The sequence below is a fragment of the Anolis sagrei genome, chromosome 6 (genome assembly GCF_037176765.1).
Source record: "Anolis sagrei isolate rAnoSag1 chromosome 6, rAnoSag1.mat, whole genome shotgun sequence".
In the NCBI taxonomy this organism is placed as follows: Eukaryota; Metazoa; Chordata; class Lepidosauria; order Squamata; family Dactyloidae; genus Anolis; species Anolis sagrei.
Window position 1 is genome coordinate 106,232,532 of NC_090026.1, and position 21,028 is coordinate 106,253,559.

Below are 21,028 nucleotides of genomic sequence, written 5' to 3' on the forward strand. Positions count from 1 at the left end.
ACCTATATACCGTTAATAATAATATCTGTGTCTATAATAATAATATCTACATGCCTGTAATAATATCTATACATCTATAATAATAATAATATGCCTATATAATATCTCTGAACTGGGTTATATGGCAGTGTGGATTCAGGTAACCCAGGGCCCTTCCACACATCCACATAACCCTTTGGTCCCGAGGAGACTGAAATGGGCCTATATTAGGTTGACCCTTTGCCACTCCAGTTGTGTATTGATAGTATAGAAACCAGCTCTTCCTCTTTTATTTCTTTCCCATTTCTCCACAATGGGCCGCAGCAATGCATGGCTGGGTACAGCTAGTCCTACATAAGAATGGTACATGTTCTTTAGGGGCTACTAGTCATTTTATGATATAGTGGAACCTCTACTTAAGAGCATCCCAACTTAAGAACATTTTGAGTTAAGAGCTTCCACTCGGCCCTGGTTTCACTTTCACATAAGAGCAGCATTTTGAGTTAAGAGTTGGAGCCAGAGGGAGTGCTAGTGCGAGAGAATAAGATTTAGGGCTTTGAGAGAGCAACCTCTGTGCTTCGTACTCTTGTCTGTTTCTGGTTTGGGAGATTGCTATCCACTTTGCTTTTGTCCACTTTAACCCCTTCTACATTGCCATATAAAATCCAGATTATCTGCTTTGAAATGGATTATATGACAGTGTAGACCCAGGAAGGAAAAAGGAAGGCCCGAAACAGATTTTGATCAAAATCTAAAGTGGAAATTAGAAAAGGAGAAAGGCCTGATGGGGTTCATATACAAGAAATATACAAGGGTATAAGCGACCGCAATAAATAAATAAATAAATAAGTTGGAAATCAATATAATTTGAAACAAACATTGGTAGATATATGGAAAGAGCACCTAAATAACAATGATTCAGATATTGAACACTGGATCAATTCAATCAAAAATATCAAATCCATAAGGATTAGAGAAACACAAAGGAAAATACTGACTAAATGGTACAGAACCCCAATTAAACTAGCGCACATAACAAAATCAACCACAAAATTGTGTTGGCACAGATGTGAAAAAATTGGGTCCTATATACATATGTGGTGGGAATGTGACAGAGTACAAGAATTTTATAATAAGGTAAAGAAGGAAATGGAATAATTAATAGGACATAAATTGGTTTTGAATTAAAAAGCAATTTTCACCCAGAAATTAGACAAGAACAAAAATATCAACGCTTGGGGGAAAATTATAAAATACATGATAGTTGCTGCCCAAGCAACTGTAGCCTTGGGGTGGAAAGACCATAGAAAGTGTGAAGTTAAAAAATGGTATGGTTACCTAGCAGATTATATGCTCCAGGACTACATATTTGAAAGAAGAGCCAAATATACATCATGCCAAATCAAGAAGAATTGGGTTCACAAATGGGAAAGATTGATAAAGTCGACGAGAGGGAAAGATATAAAGAGCTGAACCATTCTCTTTCCACAATTGTTAAAGGTGGAATAAGTAAGGATAAGAACACTAAGAAAATAATATTTGTTATGTATTCTGAAATGGTGATGGATTAACTCATATAATCCAGTTCAAAGCAGATAATATGGGGTATCTGTTTTGATAATCTAGAATACATGTCAGTGTTGAAGGGGCCTTTAAGGAACTTTGGGTTAGTTGATTTTGTGTGGTTTTTATTTCTGGTATGTCTGGCTTCATGAAAAAAGAGAAAGAGAGTGTGAGGGAGGGATTATGAAAGAGTACAGTATGAAGAAAATGATGCTTCTGCCTCTTTGCTTTGTGCTTCCTTGCCACAACTTTGTGCTTCTACTATTATAAAGTTGATCTTTCTTTTTTATTGTTCCATGTGAATGTGTAGGTTTTGACTTGCTGTTATGAGTACACTGGCTAACACGTTTTGTTGCCACACTTGTGCTTCCTTGACACAATTTTGTGCTTCTACCATTTTCAAGTTGATATAATGCAGTTTCAAAATACAGATTAACTGCATTGAACTGGATTACATGAGTCTACGCCCCCTTCTACACTGCCATATAATCCAGATTATAAAAGCAGATAATTCACATTATCTGATATGAACTGGATTGTATGAGTCTACACTGCCATATAATCTAGTTCAAAGCAAATAATCTGGATTTTATATGGGAGTGTAGAAAGGACCTACATTGCCATATGGATCCAGCCTCCATTGACAACTACAGCAAGCACATGAGAAAATTCTATGTAATATTCAAATATATTCCTATATTGGCTGACAGATGTATGCTGCTCTTCTTGTGGAGTAACAGAATTAAATTCATCTGGAGAGGAGCTCATAAATGTATATTAAAGTTATATGAGACTTTTTTGCATTAATTGCCGATGCCCCTTTTGTATATTTTAGAATTTCTTTTATGGAGCTGTTACTCCGCCTTATTCAGGTAGAGATGAACCGAACAAACACCCAGTTTGTATCGAACAGTTTAATTAAAACAGCACTTACTTTCTGGCTGTTTTAATAGTCCAAAATATAAAACATAAAAATAGTACTCAACCACAGAATAAACAAAAACTGATAGCAAAAGCTACAGCATAGTCAAAGGGTCCAGTTCAGTGGTCAAATGCCAAGAGTTCAATGAGCAAAGTCCAGGGATCAAGAGTCTATACTGTAGTCCAAAGCCAGTCCAAAGATTCAAGGTTCCAGGATTCCAAAGGTTCAGGAGACAGACCAGGACACGGAAAATCCACAAACATGGGGGGAAACCAGCAGCATCTACCACCAAAATAAAACAAATACTTTTCTCCCCAAAGATCAGTCCCAAAACTAGCTCCTTATATCCATAAACACCAAGCTGCCTCCACCCTTGACTGCTTTTATCCATGAACTCTTACTTATAGATTACTCAACCCTTTAAAACTAACACTTACATTAACCCTTCCATCATCAACTGCTAGGCCTACCACTACCAACTATCAACACTTCTGAGACGATATGCAGATCGACATACCTCTTACATTGGCTTAATTATGGGCTTGGATGGAAAGTTTGGGTAAGTAACCAATATCTTAAAGTATATTTATATCTCATCATAGTTATAAAAGTTTTTTAAAAAATCAAATGTCTTTGACCACAAATCAAAAGATCTATACATAAAGGGAATTCATGAAGGATACAAGATTTTTAAATGTGAGGTACTAAAGGTACAATTTCAAATAGTTCCATTGAGAGAGAAAAAATGTGAGGTTTCTAAAGAATGGTTGAATATGTTTCAAGTGAGCTACGATTTAAAGGGGGGAAATACATAAAATGGAAAGGGGGGGGGGAATCACCCAAGAGGAATTCAAACTAATAGCTAGCATGTATAAGAAGGGCCTGTCCCGGTGTGTGGGACTCCAATTTCCAGAAGCCCTAGCCAGCTTCTCCAATGGTCAGGAATTCTTAGAGCTGAAATCCAAAACATCTGGAAGGCCACAGGTTGTGCTGCCCTGCCCAAACCAAAAGGAATATTGAAAAGACTTGAGTCAAGGTTATTTAGTATTATTTTTATTACATTGATTATTTTACTCTATTCTTATTATTGTGTGTGTGTATATATATATATATATATATATATATATATATATATATATAATTTTACTCTATTATTATTATTATTACATTATTGGTATTATTGCATTTATTTTACTCTATTTATTATTATTATTACATTTATTATTTTACTTTATTATGCTTGTTATTACATTTATTATTTTACTCTCTTTATTACTATTGGAAGGATACATAAGCACATTTACACTGAAGAAGGTTAGAAAAATGGTTTAATCAGAATTGGACAGTCTTATCTTAAATTACAGCTTTATGTAAATACTAGTTGTACCCTGCCACGTGTTGCTGTGGCCCTCAGAAAACAGAGGAATTCCAGTTGAAGCAATAGACAGAAGGGACAGATGTAAAATGAGGTAGCCAAGCTTGTTTCAAAAATAAAAATAAAATTGAGGTAATAATAGGTAGCAATAGGTTAAATGTTTTTGAATCTTTGCATAGAACTGTATTTTAAGATAAGACTGTCCAACTCTGATTAAATCATTATTGTGGAGGTTGAAAGAGTGTGGCTTACAACTCAGGGCAGAGATCACCTCAAACAAATGGACCCTACAGAAATGCAGAATGACACTGAAAGGATGCCAATGAAAATTATTAATTATTAATTAATCATTGTTAATTATTGTTCATACTTCCTCCCAGGTTTACTGGAGATAAAGTAGATCGTAAACCGGATCGGGGTATAGGGTGGCAACCTGTGTTGGATGGGGTTGCACTCCCCCTGAAGTCACAGGTCCGCAGTCTGGGTGTCCTCCTGGACTCATCATTTACGCTTGAGGCTCAGACGTCGGTGATGGCCGGGAGGGCCATCGCACAATTAAGACTCGTCTGCCAGCTGCGACCATACCTCGTGAAGTCGTATCTGGCTAGGGTGGTCCATACCTTAGTCACCTCCAGATTGGATTACTGTAATGCACTCTACGTGGGGCTGCCCTTTGAAAACGGCCTGGAAATTTCAATTGGTTCAACGGGCGGCAGCCAGGTTACTAACTGGTGCTTCTTACATGGAGCGGTTATTATCTATCCTTATCTATCTAGTCCTTATCTATCTAGTGCCCCCTTTTGGCCTCCGCCCAGATAATAAAATAGTACAATAAACTACTAGCAACATGGTTCTGTCTAATATTGTTTTGTAATTTTCTTTAGTTGGATAGATGGATCTCCGGTGACGTATGCAGCCTGGAGCCCCAATGAACCCAACTTTGCAAATGAAGATGAACATTGTGTGGTTATGTACAGTAGTACAGGCAAGTAGCATAACTATAGACAATTTGAGTATGAGTATGTGGGGGAGTGGGGCAAAATAATAATAAATATATAGAAAATTTATCACACACTGGTGTGGTTTCCTATTTAGTCATACTTAGAGGAAATCTGCTGAAATCCCTGAAATTTTGGTTAGGCATAACTATTAGATCCATTAAAATGAGTTGGCCTTAATTTAAACTTATTTTAATAGTTTTGTTCCATATATAATGACATCTGGAGTGTACTGGATTCAAAAACAAAATCATTACTTCACCCATATGTATAAATATATATGAATAAATAAGATCCCATTTTCACCTTACATGGGATCAAAAGCATTGAAATAATACATGTATTGGTGTGTATATTATACAGAGCAAGTATGTTTCTACACAAGATATGATTCCCATATAGGTTTTGTTGCTACCGTTAGTGTTGTTATAATTTTATCTGTAACATATACTTGAAACACCATTGTTTGTAAGAAGGAACTTATCACTGGATAAAATCTGTCTCTGCGCAGGCTTATGGAACGATATAAACTGTGGTGCAGAGAATGGCTTCATCTGTGAGAGGCACAATCGTTCTGTTGCTTCAACTGTTCTTCCAACATCACCTGAGCCTCTTGGAGGGTGTGCACAAGGCTGGCATTTGTTTGATAACAAGGTAATACAGTCATAAGAACTAGCCTAATGAACCAATTTTTTTAAAAAAATACTGCAATATGTATGATATTTTAAAAAATATGAATTGATAAACTGTTAATTATCTGCCTCTGCTATACTAATATCATTTCATGATGGATGATATCAATATTGATTTTGATTTTTGACACGATTAACAGAGAGTATTTGTCTTTTGTCTGCAGTGCTTCCGAATATTTGGCTTTCATGAAGAAGAAAGGAAAAACTGGTCTGCTGCGCGCACCCATTGCAAATCCCAAGGAGGAAACCTGGCCTCTATACCAAACAAAGCTGTTCAAGGTGTGTTTGATTCATTAAAACAGATTCATATAGGCTTAACAATTTTAAAGATCTTTGTGATCTTCCCAGGAACGGAAAGCAGTCTGCTGGCCTCAGTGGCCCTTTTGCCAGATTGTTCAAGTATACTTTTCATTTGCTTCTGTTACGTTCTAGCAAAGATGAGGAACCCGTGGCCTTCTAGATATTCTTGAACCACAGTCAATATAATCAGCCACCATTTGCAAACCTGGCCATGATTGATTAAGGTTGGAGTCCCTCTGGATGTGGAAGGTTGCAACTTTCCATCCCCACATGAAACATTTTTTTCTTTAAAAATGGATAAAATATATCCAGTTGAATTGATTATATCCTATATTGTTCACTTGCAGGTGAAAGACATGTAGTTGTCAAATGCTTTATGATAAACTGTTTCTCTGTTGTCACTCAGCTTTCCTTATATTGCTTTTGAAAAGCGTTTCAACTGAACTCTGGATTGGACTGAATGATATTAATACAGAGCATAGTTTCCTATGGACAGATGGAAGTGGTGTCTACTATACAAACTGGAACAACTATTTCCCAAGGTCTGATGTGAGTTGTACCTAAAACATCCTCCCATCCTTTGCTGGATGCAGCATATCTTCTTGATCTTGTGTTCCTGGGTCAAAATCTTGTTTATGCTTTTCCAGCTGTTCCCAGGGAAAAAGAGAGAGAGATCATCTTCCCTCTCTTCCCAAAGCATGTCACTTTTTTTTCTTTTGGGGACAAACCCCTTCTTTAGAAAAACCAGATATGCCCTGACCCTCTATTTTTAAAGATAAAACAAAACCCAGAAATGACTGGATTTTACACAAAGGTCTTCAAACAATAGTGTTGGGGGGGGGGGTTGTTTACGGGTGTAGAATTCCAAAATGCAAAATATAATAAACATTGTTCAAAGTCTCACAAAGTGAGAAGAAAACATTTGAAATGTTTTATTGAAATAGGCAAATGTTTGTATCTCGATCCGCTGGACCTGTTTTGTGTCAGTAATCTCGATTTTGGTATGAACTTCATATCACATCTGATTCATAAGTCAACTGTCAGCATTTATCAAGTTAAATGACTCTAAAAGGTCTCTGAATGACGGTATTTCTAGGGCAGTGATGGTGGACCTTTTAGAGACGGAGTGCCCAAAACTGGGGCATTCAGGGAGGTTGTGAGTGGGGGAGGGGGATGATCCCATGGGGATGAGCAGCCAGGGTGCAATCAAGCTAGTGAGTGGCAGGGGTGAGCAAGTGGGCAAGCAGGGGGTGGGCAAGTGAACAAGGGGGTGGGCAAATGAGTGAGCAAGTGAGCAGGGGGCATGTGGGCAAGCAAGCGGGTGAGTGAGCAAGGGAGGGCGGGCAAATGGGCAAGCGAGCAGGGTGCAGGCAAGCAAGGGGCAAGTGGGGTGGGATAGTGAGTGAGGTTGGGCGATGAGCACATGCCAGGAGAGAGGGTATTGTGTACCCCTTCTGGCATGTGTGCCATAGGTTCACCACCACTGTTCTAGGGTATTGGTCAAAACCAACTGCTTTCCCTTGTTCCCACTATATTCTCACTATGTTATTTTTAGGCAGTGTCAGTATTCCCAATCCCATCCTATAAAGAGTTCAACAAATGATTTAGACTACCTCTCTTTAGACTACCTTTGGATGATCTCATGGGTTGAGTTGGGTTTTAATTACTTGTATGTGATTTTTAGCTTAGATTTTAAAATTTGTTGAAGTCTGAAGTATATAACCCCTTGGGTTTGATGTGGATGTGCGGGACTGGGTCCCCATGTTATGATCTGGTCATTGACTGTAATAAAGTTTACTTACTTACTTAAATGATGGAGACTCATAGTGAATTATAGTAGTCCATACGGTCAATAACGAGATGTGACTTACAACTCATCTGATATTTACAGCATCAAAACTGAAGCAGGGCAATTAACCTAATTAGATAGTAAACCCAATAACCAAAGTAACTCTTGTTCATTCCCTAGGGTGATTGTGTTTTTATGATGAAAATGCCTGAAAAAATGGTAGGACATTGGAGAAATGGAAAATGTTATAATAAGAAAGGCTATGTCTGTCAAAGGAAAACTGGTAAGTTTTAAAAGAGATCTATTTGTGATAGGTTTCCCCCTTACCTATGTTGTTTCAGATATCCCATTTGCTGGCACCACCATTATTTATGAGAAACAGGGCTTTTCTTAGAAGTGTAGTGATGAAGAACCCAATTGATTAACAATCTAACTTCTCTTTTAAAAAGTTACAGGGATTTTAAATAGACCTGTAGACTTCATGTTAGGCATTTAACTGGCCTTTTTGAGGACTGTTAATAAAATCAATATTGTAATTTGGCCCAGGACCTATTTTTACTTGGATTGAATGTTTATCCTTTGGTGAAGCTTATATGTTCTCTCAAGTTAAAGGATTTTACCCTTTTTTTCAGACTTTAGGACTTTGAGCTGCTGGATCTTAGGAGACAGTAGAGTCATAATTTCAGTGTGAAATTATATCCATTCATATTTTTAAAGACTGTATGCAATTTGAATTATTTTTTCCCTTTTCCTTTTATTCATTTGCTATAGATACTATGTTACCTCTCCCCGAAACAACACTTCCGCCCTCTGGATATACAGTTTATGACAATAGCAGCTATTCTGTTGTTAGTCCCAAAATGACATGGGAAGAAGCAAGAAAAAAATGTCAATCTGAAAAATCAGAACTTGCCAGCATATTAAATCCTTATATCCAGTCATTTTTATGGCTACAAGTGTTAAAATATAAGGAGCCTGTGTGGATTGGTCTAAACAGCAAGCTGGTAAGAACAAAATGTTCTTCACCCACATCAAGGGGTTGTATTCAGAACAGTTGGTTAGAAAATCTGAGAAGATAATGCTAGAGACTTTATTTAGAGTAAATTACATTATTATATACCGTTTATTTAATGTACTGTATTAACAACCTATATAACTGAAGGGAGACAGCAAGGGTCCTTTCCCGCTGTCTGTCACCAGGATTGAGGGGTGCAGGAGAGAGAAGACAAGATGAGCTGGACCAGGTGAAAGCAACCAAGTTTATTTGCTAGCAAAGGTGAACAGCCTGCTCATGCAGTAAAACAACTGTCACACCGACGCAGCAGTGTCATACCCTTTTATAGGTTTCAGGTGGCTCAAACAAGCTTTTCTCTATTGGTCCCTTAACACGTCTGTTTTATCTATTCATTGGTCTGTTATCAAGCATTGTCTTATTATTGGCTGTAGAAGCTTAAGCAGGATTTACTCTATTGAGTACATGTCCTGGAAACTTGCAGCAATCACTTGTTTACCAAGTGCTAGCTGGCTGTTGGCCTCTTTTACCCAACTTTCTAACCACAGCTTCTCCATTGCCAACCACAACTGCCCAGCAGTTGTTCTCTGCTCAGTCACATACCCATTCCCATATATGGTCGGTCATTTCTTATTATTCCCCAGTACCCTCTCATAACAAGGAAGTACAACACACACTTCTGTATGCTGAGGATATAGTACTAGCAGCTGATCCAATTGGTTGAGTTGAGACAATTCAATTTCAGAAATTTACAAGGTATTTATAACATACCATATATGTTAAGGCCTCATATATAAGTTGGGGACAGGTTTAGGGGGCAAAATTATGGATTTTGATAGTTTTGTTAACACATATGTAGAACAGGCATATGTACCTCTTCCTCTGTCTAACCTGCCTTAGATTTTTAAGACATTAAACAAGGAGGCAGAAGAATTAATCCTACTGATATTTACGGTCCCCATTTTTTAAAAAATCAACCAAAAGTCCTTTCTCTAAGGCAAAGTGAACTTCTATATGTATTATACTTGTAGACCAATGATCAATACAAATGGATAAACGGCTGGAGACTGAAATATACCACCTGGGCTGCCAGGGAGCCAAAAAAGAAAAGTGCCTGTGTCTACTTGGACCTCGATGGTCGCTGGAAAACAGGCACTTGCAATGAAATGTATTTTTCTGTCTGTGAGAAGTATCATGGTAAGATTGCTAGATCTTTAAATGCATTTCGTTTCATGTCAGGAGCAACTTGAGAAACTTGTGAGAGAATTGGCCGTCTGCAAGGACGTTGCCCAGGGAACAGCCAGATGTTTTGATGTTTTACCATCCTTGTGGGAGGCTTGTAAGTAAGTAAAGTAAGTAAAGTAAGTAAGTAAGTAAGTAAGGGAGCCTTGTCTCATGCCCCCACATGGAGAGCTGCATTTGACAGAGGGAGCTCAGACCACTCTCCCTGGATTCGAACTGCTGAGCTGTTGGTCAGCAGTCCTGGCGACTCAAGGTTTTAACCCATTGCACCACCGGGGGCTCCCTTTAAATGCATAAAGAAATAGACAAAGAAGGGTCTCAGTATGACAAAGGAAAAAAAAGAAACACAAGAAGGGAGAAAGAACTATGTTAGTAAAATGTTTCTATAACTGTCTATAAAATGATTCTTTTAAAATATGTTTTGTTATAGGTATACTTCCAACAGAGGCTCCTGAAATCCCAGGAAGATGTCCTGAATCAAAAGAATCCCGCAGATCTTGGATTCCTTTTCAGGCTCATTGCTATTACATACATTCAACCTATACAACTTGGGCTGAGGCAGCCATGAGATGTACTTATTTAGGTGAGTCATTATTTAAATTCGATCATATTAACAATAGTGTTTCATGCTAGGGAATTGATAAATGACTTGTATTTTTTGCAATTTATTATAAAAATATTTTAAAGATATGCCTCTCATTCTGCATCTCCTCCATTCTCATCCTGCATTGTCTTCTTCTACTTTTACTGTTCCCCAATGAAATTTGAATCCCCTAACACTATATTATGAGGCCTGTAGATTAACATGGATTAAAGATTGGATTACGTTGAAAAGAGAGAAACTGTTAACACTTGGAAGGATTTGATTTAAGGGCAGGGTGGCATTCATCTCTATGGTACGATAAAATGAAAATTGAGAAAAACTTTGGCAATCGCTTTGTAAGATCTGCGCTAATCAGAATATGGGAAAGTTATAAAGGAAATATTTACCAACAAACTTCACTATGGGTAATTCCGTTGGAAGCAAGACAAAGAATATTACTAGGTTGGGCAAAGTGGCCTACTTACAAGGAAATTTTGAGAAAAACAAAATAGATCTTTCCAGATGAAATCACAAGAGCTAAACCAAAAAAACCCAAACATTTCCTAGTTTCAACTTATATAATTAAGAGAATATTATAATAAAGACAAGAAGTTAGGATTTAATAACAAAGATACCTTCTTGGACAGAGTGATTCAAGCAGAAAAAAATAACATAAATTTACAACTAATTATTAGAATGGTCCACTGAAATAGAATTAGTAAAAAAAAAACCTGTATGATAAAATGGGCCACTAATATTGGCTGGTCCATAAGTTTAGATGAATGGGAGCAAATGTGGAACAAAAGATTGAAGTATACATATGCAATGCAAACTGATATAAAATGATGTACCATTGGTACATGACTCCACAAAAACTAGGAACCATGTATAAGAACACACAGAACAAATGTTGGAAATGTGGAGCCCAAGAATGAACCTTTTATCATGTGGTGGACCTGCAAATAAAGTTAGACCTGTATTGTCGAAGGCTTTCAAAGAAGAGAACCAACATAAGACAATCATGAAGCGGTAGAATGAATTTGACACTCAAACTGGAGCAGGGAAGAGGGGAAATGTAGCATAGAAACCAAAAGACACTTAAGATAGGAAATCAACGCTAAGAAGATTGGAAGACAACATTCTCTTCCATTTTCCCCTTCCCCCTTCTAAACTAGAAAACCATCCCTACACACCCCTACCCCGTTTTACCCTAACAATACTATTCTTTCTTTTAACTATATATTTTTTAAAACTCTCAATAAAGATTATTTTTAAAAAAGAAATTTGAAGCCCCTATTTCAAATTGAGCAATGTCATCACTTATCTGATATATGAATGATTTAATTTTTATTCCTTCTACTTTAGAAATAGCAAGCATTCTTCATATTATTATTTATCCACTACGTGTATTTATTATTTTTCTACTTAGCAAGGATGAGAGCTGATTTGAGCATTGGACTAGAGCTCTGAGGGTCTTTCTACACTGCCATATAATTCATGTTATCAAAGCTGATAATCTGGATTTTATATGGAAATGGTTTATATGGTGGTTCCCTTTACAAATTTCCGCAGAGACTAAGATCCTCAGGGGGAGGCCCTGCTCTTGGTTCTGCCACCATCACAGGTGTGATTGGCAGGGATAAGAGAGAGGGCCTTCTCAGTGATTGCCCCTCAGCTATGGAACTTACTCCCTGGCGAGATTGGATCAGCCCCCTCCCTCCTGGCCTTCAGAAAAATGGTAAAAACTTGGCTGTGGGACCAAGCCTTTGGGACAGTGCTATAAGGTAATAATCCAGTATGGTTGATTTGAGGTTTTTTTAACAATTTGATTTTAAAGTGTATACAATTGCTTTTAATGTTTATGTATATTTATAGTTTGTTTTTATTCTGGCATTGAATGTTGCCATATTTATGTTGTGCTCTGCTCTGAGTCCCCTTCCAGGTGAGAAGAGTGGATTATAAATGCTTTAAATAAATAAGAAAGGGCCTGAGAGACATGCTTTGAATCCCTGGTCAGCCATGGAAATTTGTTGCATTATCTTGAGTTAACTCTCTCAGCCTCAGAGGAATAACTCTTGCCAAGAAAAGCCCATAATAGGATCACCTTAAAGAAATGACTGGAAGGCACACAACAAGGACTCCAATAAATGTGATTTAAACAAAACAAAACAAAAAACACCAAGATCTTCCAAACAGAGAGCAACCCCATACAACAAACCTCCAGAACAGGCTGCAGTCCCAATTCCATCTTGTGTTTTTTAATAATAATAAAAAATTCTGTCTTGTCTAGACGGTGCTTCAACTTGTTCATCCACACTTAATCCCTCATTCATTTTTATCTGGACAGTGATTCAATAACTGGAGTAATATAGATGGGTATTTGTCATCATCTTGAAGAAATCTAGCACCACAATTCTGGACAAATCATTCCACTGGTTTCATGTAAATATCGAAAACTTAGTGGACAATAGCAAGGAATTTCATAGTCTGATGGCCATAACAATGAATGACAGCTCCTAGCACTGCTTACTGGTTCAACCAGAATGGACCTGAATCATAACAAAAAAATTTCTCCAAGTTCTATTGGATCTAAATTATTCATGATAGATGATATAACAATAATGATAATAATGATGATGATGATAACAACAACAACAACAGCAGCAGTAGCAACAGCAACAACTTTGTTGTTGTTGGTGGTTCGGCTTTTACACAGCACAAAGGGAGTTGGTGTGGCTTATACACAGCACAAAGTGTCTAAAAACAGAACATTAAAAATGCAATATAAAATACAATAAAGTAAAACATATAGGCATAAAAAACAACAACTAAGACTCAGTAAAATTGCGTTCATCAACCAATGACTTGAGATGGTGGCGGGACCGAGAGAAGGGCCTTCCCAGCAGATCTTAAAGCCCACGCCAGTTCATAGGGGGGATGCAGTCACGAAGATAGGCAGGATAAATATTTGTTCTGTTTTTTTCATCAGTTTCATCAGGTTCTCTGGAATGTAGATATGCTTGGAGTGCTTTCTGTATATTTGCCCTGTATAATTGGTTATTGCTGCTCCATTTCTTTCCAAACATCACCTGAGCAGATGACATAAGGATTTTCTTTGGTGGGGTGAGATGAGGGCATAAGAGCCCTTTTAGACATTAACAAGGATAATGTGTTATATTTTGTGAGTAATAAAATAAATTATTTTATTATTTATTTAAGTTTAAAATTTTACAGGATTATATGGCTGGACATCCATCTGTCAGGAGGGCTTTCATCATGTATTCCTGAGCAGCAAGTGATTGAACCAGATGATCTTTGTTGTCTCTTCAAACTCTATATAATTTTAGGATCATCTTAAAAGGACTTTTGGAGATTTTTATTTTAAAAAGTCTTTTAATTTAAAAATATGAATAAATAACTTCTTTCTGTTCTTTCTCAGGTGGCACTTTGGCTTCCATAGAAAATGCAGCTGAAATGAATTTTTTGCTGGAACACACCGCACAACTCGATAGTACGAGCTTTTGGATAGGGTTATTTAAAAATGTGGATGGTAATTAAAAATTAAAATTTCACATTTTAACTAACATATTTAGTTGACTTATACAAAAGGATCTGGTCAGTTCACATGAGCACATTCTCCATAGCAGCCAACATAAGTTTCATTGCACAATATGTACACCATTCATTTATTTACTATATTTATATCCCACCTTTTTCAACCCTGAAGGGGACTCAAGATAGCTTACACATTTTTTTTTTACATTAGGCGATCCCTCGTTTGACGAGTAAGATGGTCTTCCATTATGGATTTCCCTGTGGGTTCATAGGGCTGTGGAGCCCTATTCTTGCTCTGCATCTTCTTCCACAGTGAGGGCATTGGTTTCCAGATGGAAGGCAGTCCCGGTCGGGGTTGGCTTGACGTGCCTTCCTCCTAGCATGTTTCTCTCTTTCACCCTCCACTCGCGCCTCCTCGAATTCTGCAGCACTGCTGGTCACAGCTGACCTCCAACTGGAGCGCTCAAGGGCCAGGGCTTCCCAGTTCTCAGTGTCTATGCCAGAGATTTTAAGGTTGGCTTTGAGCCCATCTTTAAATCTCTTTTCCTGTCCGCCAACATTCCGTTTTCCGTTCTTAAGTTCGGAGTAGAGCAACTGCTTTGGGAGACGGTGGTGAGGCATCCGGACAACGTGGCCAGCCCAGCGGAGTTGATGTTGGAGGACCATCGCTTCAATGCTGGTGGTCTTTGCTTCTTCCAGCACACTGACGTTTGTGCGCTTGTCTTCCCAGGAGATTTGCAGGATTTTCCGGAGGCAGCGCTGATGGAATCGTTCCAGGAGTTGCATGTGACGTCTGTAGACAGTCCACGTCTCACAGGCATATAGCAGGGTTGGGAGGACAATAGCTTTATAGACAAGCACCTTGGTCTCCCTACGGATGTCCCGGTCCTCAAACACTCTCTGCTTCATTCGGGAAAATGCTGCACTTGCAGAGCTCAGGCGGTGTTGTATTTCAGCGTCGATGTTGACTTTGGTGGAGAGGTGGCTGCCAAGGTAGCGGAAATGGTCAACATTTTCTAATGTTACACCATTAAGCTGTATCTCTGGCATTGGGGAGGAGTTGGCTGGTGACTGCTGGAAGAGCACTTTGGTTTTCTCGATGTTCAGTGACAGGCCAAGCTTCGTGTATGCTTCTGCGAAGGTGTTTAGAGTGGCTTGTAGATCTTCTTCTGTATGTGCACAAACGACATTGTCATCAGCATACTGGAGTTCTATAACAGATGTTGTTGTAACTTTGGTTTTGGCTTTCAGTCTGCTGAGGTTAAACAGCTTGCCATCTGTCCGATAGATGATTTCCACTCCGGTGGGAAGCTTCCCATCAACAAGGTGAAGTATCATAGCAATGAAGATGGAGAATAGAGTTGGGGCAATAACACATCCCTGTTTGACACCTGATTCCACCTTAAATGGGTCACTTTGGGAGCCATTGCTGTCCAAGACTGTTGCCATCATGTCATCATGGAGGAGCCGCAGGATGTTCACAAATTTGTTAGGGCATCCAATTTTGTGGAGGATGGTCCAGAGAGCGCTGCGATTCACTGTGTCAAATGCCTTGGCAAGGTCGATGAATGCCATGTACAGAGGTTGGTTTTGTTCCCTGCATTTTTCTTGGAGCTGTCGTGCAGTGAAGATCATGTCCACGGTTCCTCTGGAGGGGCGGAAGCCGTTCTGGGATTCTGGGAGGGTGTCTTCTGAGAGGGGTAGAAGGCGGTTTGCAAGGATTCTTGCGAGGATTTTCCCAGCGGAGGTTAGAAGGGAGATACCTCGATAGTTTCCGCAGTCTGTTCTTTCCCCTTTTTTGAAGAGGGTGATGATGGTGGCATCCTTGAAATCTGCTGGGATTTTCTCGGTCACTCACACTTTTTCTATGAACCGGTTGAGTTGTTGTGTCAGCTCAGGTCCTCCCTCTTTAAAGATTTCAACAGGGATCCCATCAGGTCCGCTGGCTTTGTTGTTCTTCTGTTGGCTGATGGCATTGCTGACTTCTTCCAAACTAGGCAGTGCTGCAAGCTCATCCCTGGTTTGTTGTTGCGGGATTTGTGAGAAGACCTCTTCGGCCACATTGGAGCTGCGGTTCAGGAGGCTTTGGTAGTGTTCTTTCCAACGTAGTGCAATTGAGTTTTGGTCCTTCAGGAGTTTGGTTCCATCTGATGAGCGTAGAGGCTGTATGCCATGGTTTCTTGGTCCGTAGATGACCTTTGTGGCTTTGAAAAATCCCTGAGCATTATGGGTATCTGCCAGGTGTTGGATTTCTTCAGCCTTCTTTGTCCACCAGATGTTCTTGAGTTCTCTTGTCCTTCTTTGGACCTCGGCTTTTGCACTAGCGTAGATCTTTTTCTTAGCAGCACAGTTGATGTTTCTCTGCCATGTTTGGAAGGCTTTCCTTTTCTTGTCAATTAGCTGTTGGATCTCGATGTCATTTTCATCAAACCAGTCTTGATGTTTCTTGGCTTGGTATCCAATAGTTTCTTCACAGGCTTGGATGATGGAGGTCTTCAGTTTGTTCCAATGTTCCTCAACATTTTTGGGGTGTTCTGTGGGTAGATGGTTCTTGAGTGCTGTTTGGAGATGGGCTCGTCTGGAGGGCTCCTGAAGGGCTTGGGTGTTCATTTTGCGCCTTGCCTTTCTTCCTTGGAGTCTGCGCTTGGGAGCGATCTTGATAGCCATTGAGGATCGGATTAGCCTGTGGTCGGTCCAGCAGTCGTCAGCACCTGTCATGGCTCTTGTGAGGAGCACGTCACGGCGGTCTCTGGCGCGTGTGATTACATAGTCTAAGAGGTGCCAACGCTTTGACCGGGGGTGCTTCCATGATGTCTTGAACTTGTTTTTCTGGCGGAAGAGCGTGTTGGTGATGACAAGGTTGTGTTCCGCACATTTGGTGAGAAGCAGGATGCCATTCGGGTTGCTGTTTCCAACCCCGTCTTTTCCTATGGTCCCTGGCCACAGGTCGAAGTCTCGCCCGACTCTTGCATTAAAGTCCCCCAGGAGGATGATTTTGTCCTCCTTAGGTATCCCCGATAGGACGGTGTCCAGCTGACAGTAGAATTTCTCCTTGATGTCTTCATCAGCATCTAGTGTTGGTGCATAGGCACTTATGATGGTTGCCCGTTGGTTTTTGGCAAGATCGATTCGGAGGGTTGAGAGTCGTTCGTTGATGCCAGTGGGTGCTTCAGACAGATGTTTCACCAGATCATTTCTGATAGCAAAGCCAACTCCGTGCATTCTTTGGTCTTCTTCAGGCAGTCCCTTCCAGAAGAAGGTGTAGTCTCCTTTTTCTTCCTTCAGCTGTCCCTCTCCTGCTCTCCGGGTCTCCTGAAGGGCTGCTATGTCGATGTTGAAGCATCCCAGCTCCCTTGCAATGATGGCAGTTCTGCTTTCGGGGCATTCACTGCCACTGTTGTCCATCAGAGTCCGTACGTTCCACGTACCAAAGTCCAGTCAGGGATGAGAGAGGCAGACTATGTTTAGGGCACCTTTTCTAGCCCCCTCCCCGTGTGGGGTGAGCAGAGTGGGTCCTCAAAAGGGCTGCTCAGTCGCGGATACAGCTGCCGAACTACTCAACTGCCTCGGTCCTTGAGGTAGAACGACTGAGTCCGTACCCACCGCCCATGTGCCAGTCTGTGACTAGGGGCTTCCAGATTTCACAGTCCTGCCCCCGTCGCCACTCACTGATCGCCATGGGACTTTGGTTGGTTGGTTTTTATTTTCTTTGGAAGACGCCTGTGCGTGGGTTTTTTTAATGTGTGGAGGTCAGTGCACAACTGATCAACACACAGTCTTCACAGAGTGAGGTTCCACTGGTGATGTAGTTTAACACAATGACCATGGCTTCTCAGTCTGTTGCAGCCTTCCTCCGCCTTCGCAGCCGTTGTAACATGGACCATGTTATCCTCCGCCTGCTCCGCCGTTGAGGTCTTTGGGTCTTCGGACTGTTCTTGGTCTGGGACCTCCCCCGCAGCCACTCCTGGGAGTGCACGACTTCAGTTGCTGTGCCTACAGGTTCATCGGAACACACAAGCCCCCTCACCACGGCAAGGTGACAGTCCGTCGAGGGGGATAGCTTACAATACTGGCAATAGTTCAGTGCCTTAAAAACAATATACAATTAAAATAAACATTTAAATTAAAATTGCATTAGGTGCATGTCTGCTGAGGAATCCTCACTTTTGTGAGAACTCTTTTCTGTCAAACAACTCTGGTGCCACAACAAACTACACATCCTAGACTTCTAGAAAATGGAGTCTCGGCAGTTAAAGTGGTGTCAAACAGCTATAATTCTGCAGTGTGGATGATCTCCCTGTCTTCCTTACAAACACACACATACACAAACACAACACACATTGCCCACAATAAAAAAACATGAGAAGAAATAAGTTGATGTATCATTTAAAAATAATGGTCAATATCCATTTACATCTAATGTGATTTCATTTTCCTTTTTGGTCATTCTTTTTATAATTAGGAGAATGGATTTGGCTAGACAACACCGAGTTGGATTTTGTAAACTGGAAAAATGGAACACCTAGGCCGGAAATGTCACACTTCTCTAGTCAACGCATTTTTATGAGTGGCTACAATGGGGAATGGGATGGTGAAGGCTCCAAGTATGAAGAGAAGGGATTTATCTGTAAAACACCAAAGAGTAAGTCTTACATTTTTATATACTGAACTTAGTAATAACTGACACAAAGCAGTAACCTGTTGGAGATTAGACTTGAACTGGTATATGAAAGTAGGGCATAGCCAGATGAAGGCACTTTAAACTAGTAGATAGAAATTATGGTGTGACTGTTTTACATTCTTGTCCTCTATTGATTTTCTGTGGCAGAGGAAAAAAGCAATGGAAGTAACTGTTGAAAAATAAGGGAGGTTCAATCATTCAGAATATCATCAATTAGGTCCTGTAGTATTGACTGGGAATTGTGATGACAGCAACATGAGCATGATGACTGAGGACACAAGGGAAAGGTGTGTCCCATTTAACAGTGGACTACTTAGGGAAATCTTAGTTTCATTTATATAATAATTCATACAGGGACTCCAGCAACAATTACAATAGACAATGATATTTTGTGTTATTTCCCCTAAAGGAATTAATTTTTTTCTCTCGAACTACCCTTTTATTTTCTTTTGTTTTTTGCTGAGTTGCATTCCTACCACATTCTAAATATTTGAGATTTTACTTCTGCCTTTTACCTCAGAGAACAGCATAAAGTAGCCAATACGAAATCAAAAATGTGGTTTTTTCACTCTTACTGTTCTTTTATGGCTGGATCTACATTGCCATATAATGCAGTTTGAACGGCACTGAATTGCGTTATTATATGGGTCAAACTGCATTATTGGTCAGTGTAGATTCAGCCTCTGTTTTGGTGGAATCATGGCATATATCTACTGTTGGAAAACTTAGAGCAGTGCACCAAAACACTTGTGAGGTTAATTACTGAATCATACTTTGTAATATGCTGCTCCTTTCTGCAGAGCCCTGCCCTTTGGGTATTAATGTTGGAGTCTGGTCCCTGATCAAAATGTTCCCTGATCAAAGTAGTCTCTGGTCAAGTGGTCCCTGGTCAAATTGGGCCCTGGTACAAGTGGGCCTTGGCTTTAAAAAAGGCTGGGAACCACAAGTTTAAATGAAAGAGTAATGGTTAAAGCTATCGCTCGCCCCATATTAGGAAATAATTGGTTATTGCTGCTTCATGTGTTTCCAAGCACCATGTGAGTGGAACATTATGTAAGCATATTTTTGGTGGGGAGAGGTAATGATGAAGGCATAAGAACCTTTTTAGACACCAAAGAACAAGGATAATGACACCTAAGAACAAGGATAATGTGTTATATTTTGAGAGTAATAAATTACTACTACTACTACTACTATTAAGTTTAAAATATTGTAGGATAATATGTCTGGACATCCATCAGTCAGGAGGGATTTCATTGTGTATTCTTGAGCAGCAAATGAGTGAAACAGATGGTGCTTGATGTCTCTTCAAACTCTATATGATTTTGGGATCATCTTAGGGCCCATCCAGTAGCTTTATTCCAGAAGCTACCAGTTCAAACTAGAAGATGGCCAAATGACGTTCTCTGAAAACATGGGAGGAATCGCTACAACGGAGGGAAACCTCAGAATAAAAAGTTCCCCTTTTATCCCATTTGTGGCCTAAAGAACTGCATCTTCCTGTGTGTGTGTGACCCTGCGTTCCCACAAACATGTGTTTTTCTTCCCTCCCCCCCCCATCTAGACTCCCTCCCTGGCTCCTCCCCCCTCTAACTTACTGATCAGAACTCAGCCTGAAGCCTTTGTCTCTCTCACTCCTCCCTGGAAGATCAAACAGAGGCCTTGGAGCAGAAATCCCCCTCCCCTACCCAAAGCCCTCTTTCAGCTCTTCCAAGGGAAGAGGGAGCGAGGGAGAAAGGCTTCAGGTCTTGTTGGAGTGGAGTCTTCTCCCACTAAGAGCAGGGAGAAATGGGGGATGGGGAGGCTGGCAGTGCCCATGATGCTCACCCCTTCTTATCTCTTATCAGCAGGGCTGAGTATCTGGACACCCCCCTGCAAAACCCTGGGGTTTAGGTCAGCTGTGTGGCCTCTATCCCCAGAGAAACTGGAATTTAAAATCCCAGTTCCTCTAAGGGTGGTTCCAGACAGGCAAAAGATCCAAGAGGAATCCGCCCTTAGAAGGATTTTTAGATATTTTCTATTTTAAAGATAAGTCTTTAGCTTTGTCAATCCCATATGTGTATTCAAAGCATAGGCTCATTTATTAACCTTTGATGTGCGCTAAATTTAAAAGATGGTTCTTAGTGGAAACTAGTGATCAGAATTTTGAATTTAAAGAAAACAGTGGCCTCGTGCTTTTATTCTCCCTTTATTATGCTGGGAATATTTGTTTTAGAAATGTCTCACAACTGTGTACTTTGCTGCAAGATAGCTAAAGTGCAACATGATTCCTTTTCTTATTATTTTACAGTTCCTATTGAACCAACTAACCAGCCTATAGAAAATCAAGGTAAGACC

General features: G+C 39.9%; 1 protein-coding gene across 3 annotated transcripts in view; it reads left to right on the plus strand.

Moving 5' to 3' along the window:
* The window catches only part of LOC137097395 (macrophage mannose receptor 1-like), a 70,094-nt gene that overhangs the window by 45,760 nt on the left and 3,306 nt on the right, over nt 1-21,028 (plus strand). For 2 of the 3 annotated variants that reach the window (XM_067470322.1, XM_067470324.1), the window contains 12 exons: nt 2,929-3,023; nt 4,724-4,824; nt 5,349-5,491; nt 5,694-5,808; nt 6,236-6,378; nt 7,799-7,901; nt 8,390-8,622; nt 9,662-9,827; nt 10,303-10,455; nt 13,895-14,005; nt 18,473-18,652; nt 20,982-21,020. In XM_067470322.1, coding sequence (XP_067326423.1) covers nt 2,929-3,023; nt 4,724-4,824; nt 5,349-5,491; nt 5,694-5,808; nt 6,236-6,378; nt 7,799-7,901; nt 8,390-8,622; nt 9,662-9,827; nt 10,303-10,455; nt 13,895-14,005; nt 18,473-18,652; nt 20,982-21,020 — 1,582 coding nt within the window. The remainder of the gene's footprint in view (nt 1-2,928; nt 3,024-4,723; nt 4,825-5,348; nt 5,492-5,693; nt 5,809-6,235; nt 6,379-7,798; nt 7,902-8,389; nt 8,623-9,661; nt 9,828-10,302; nt 10,456-13,894; nt 14,006-18,472; nt 18,653-20,981; nt 21,021-21,028) is intronic. The other variant, XM_067470323.1, reaches the window with a different exon arrangement.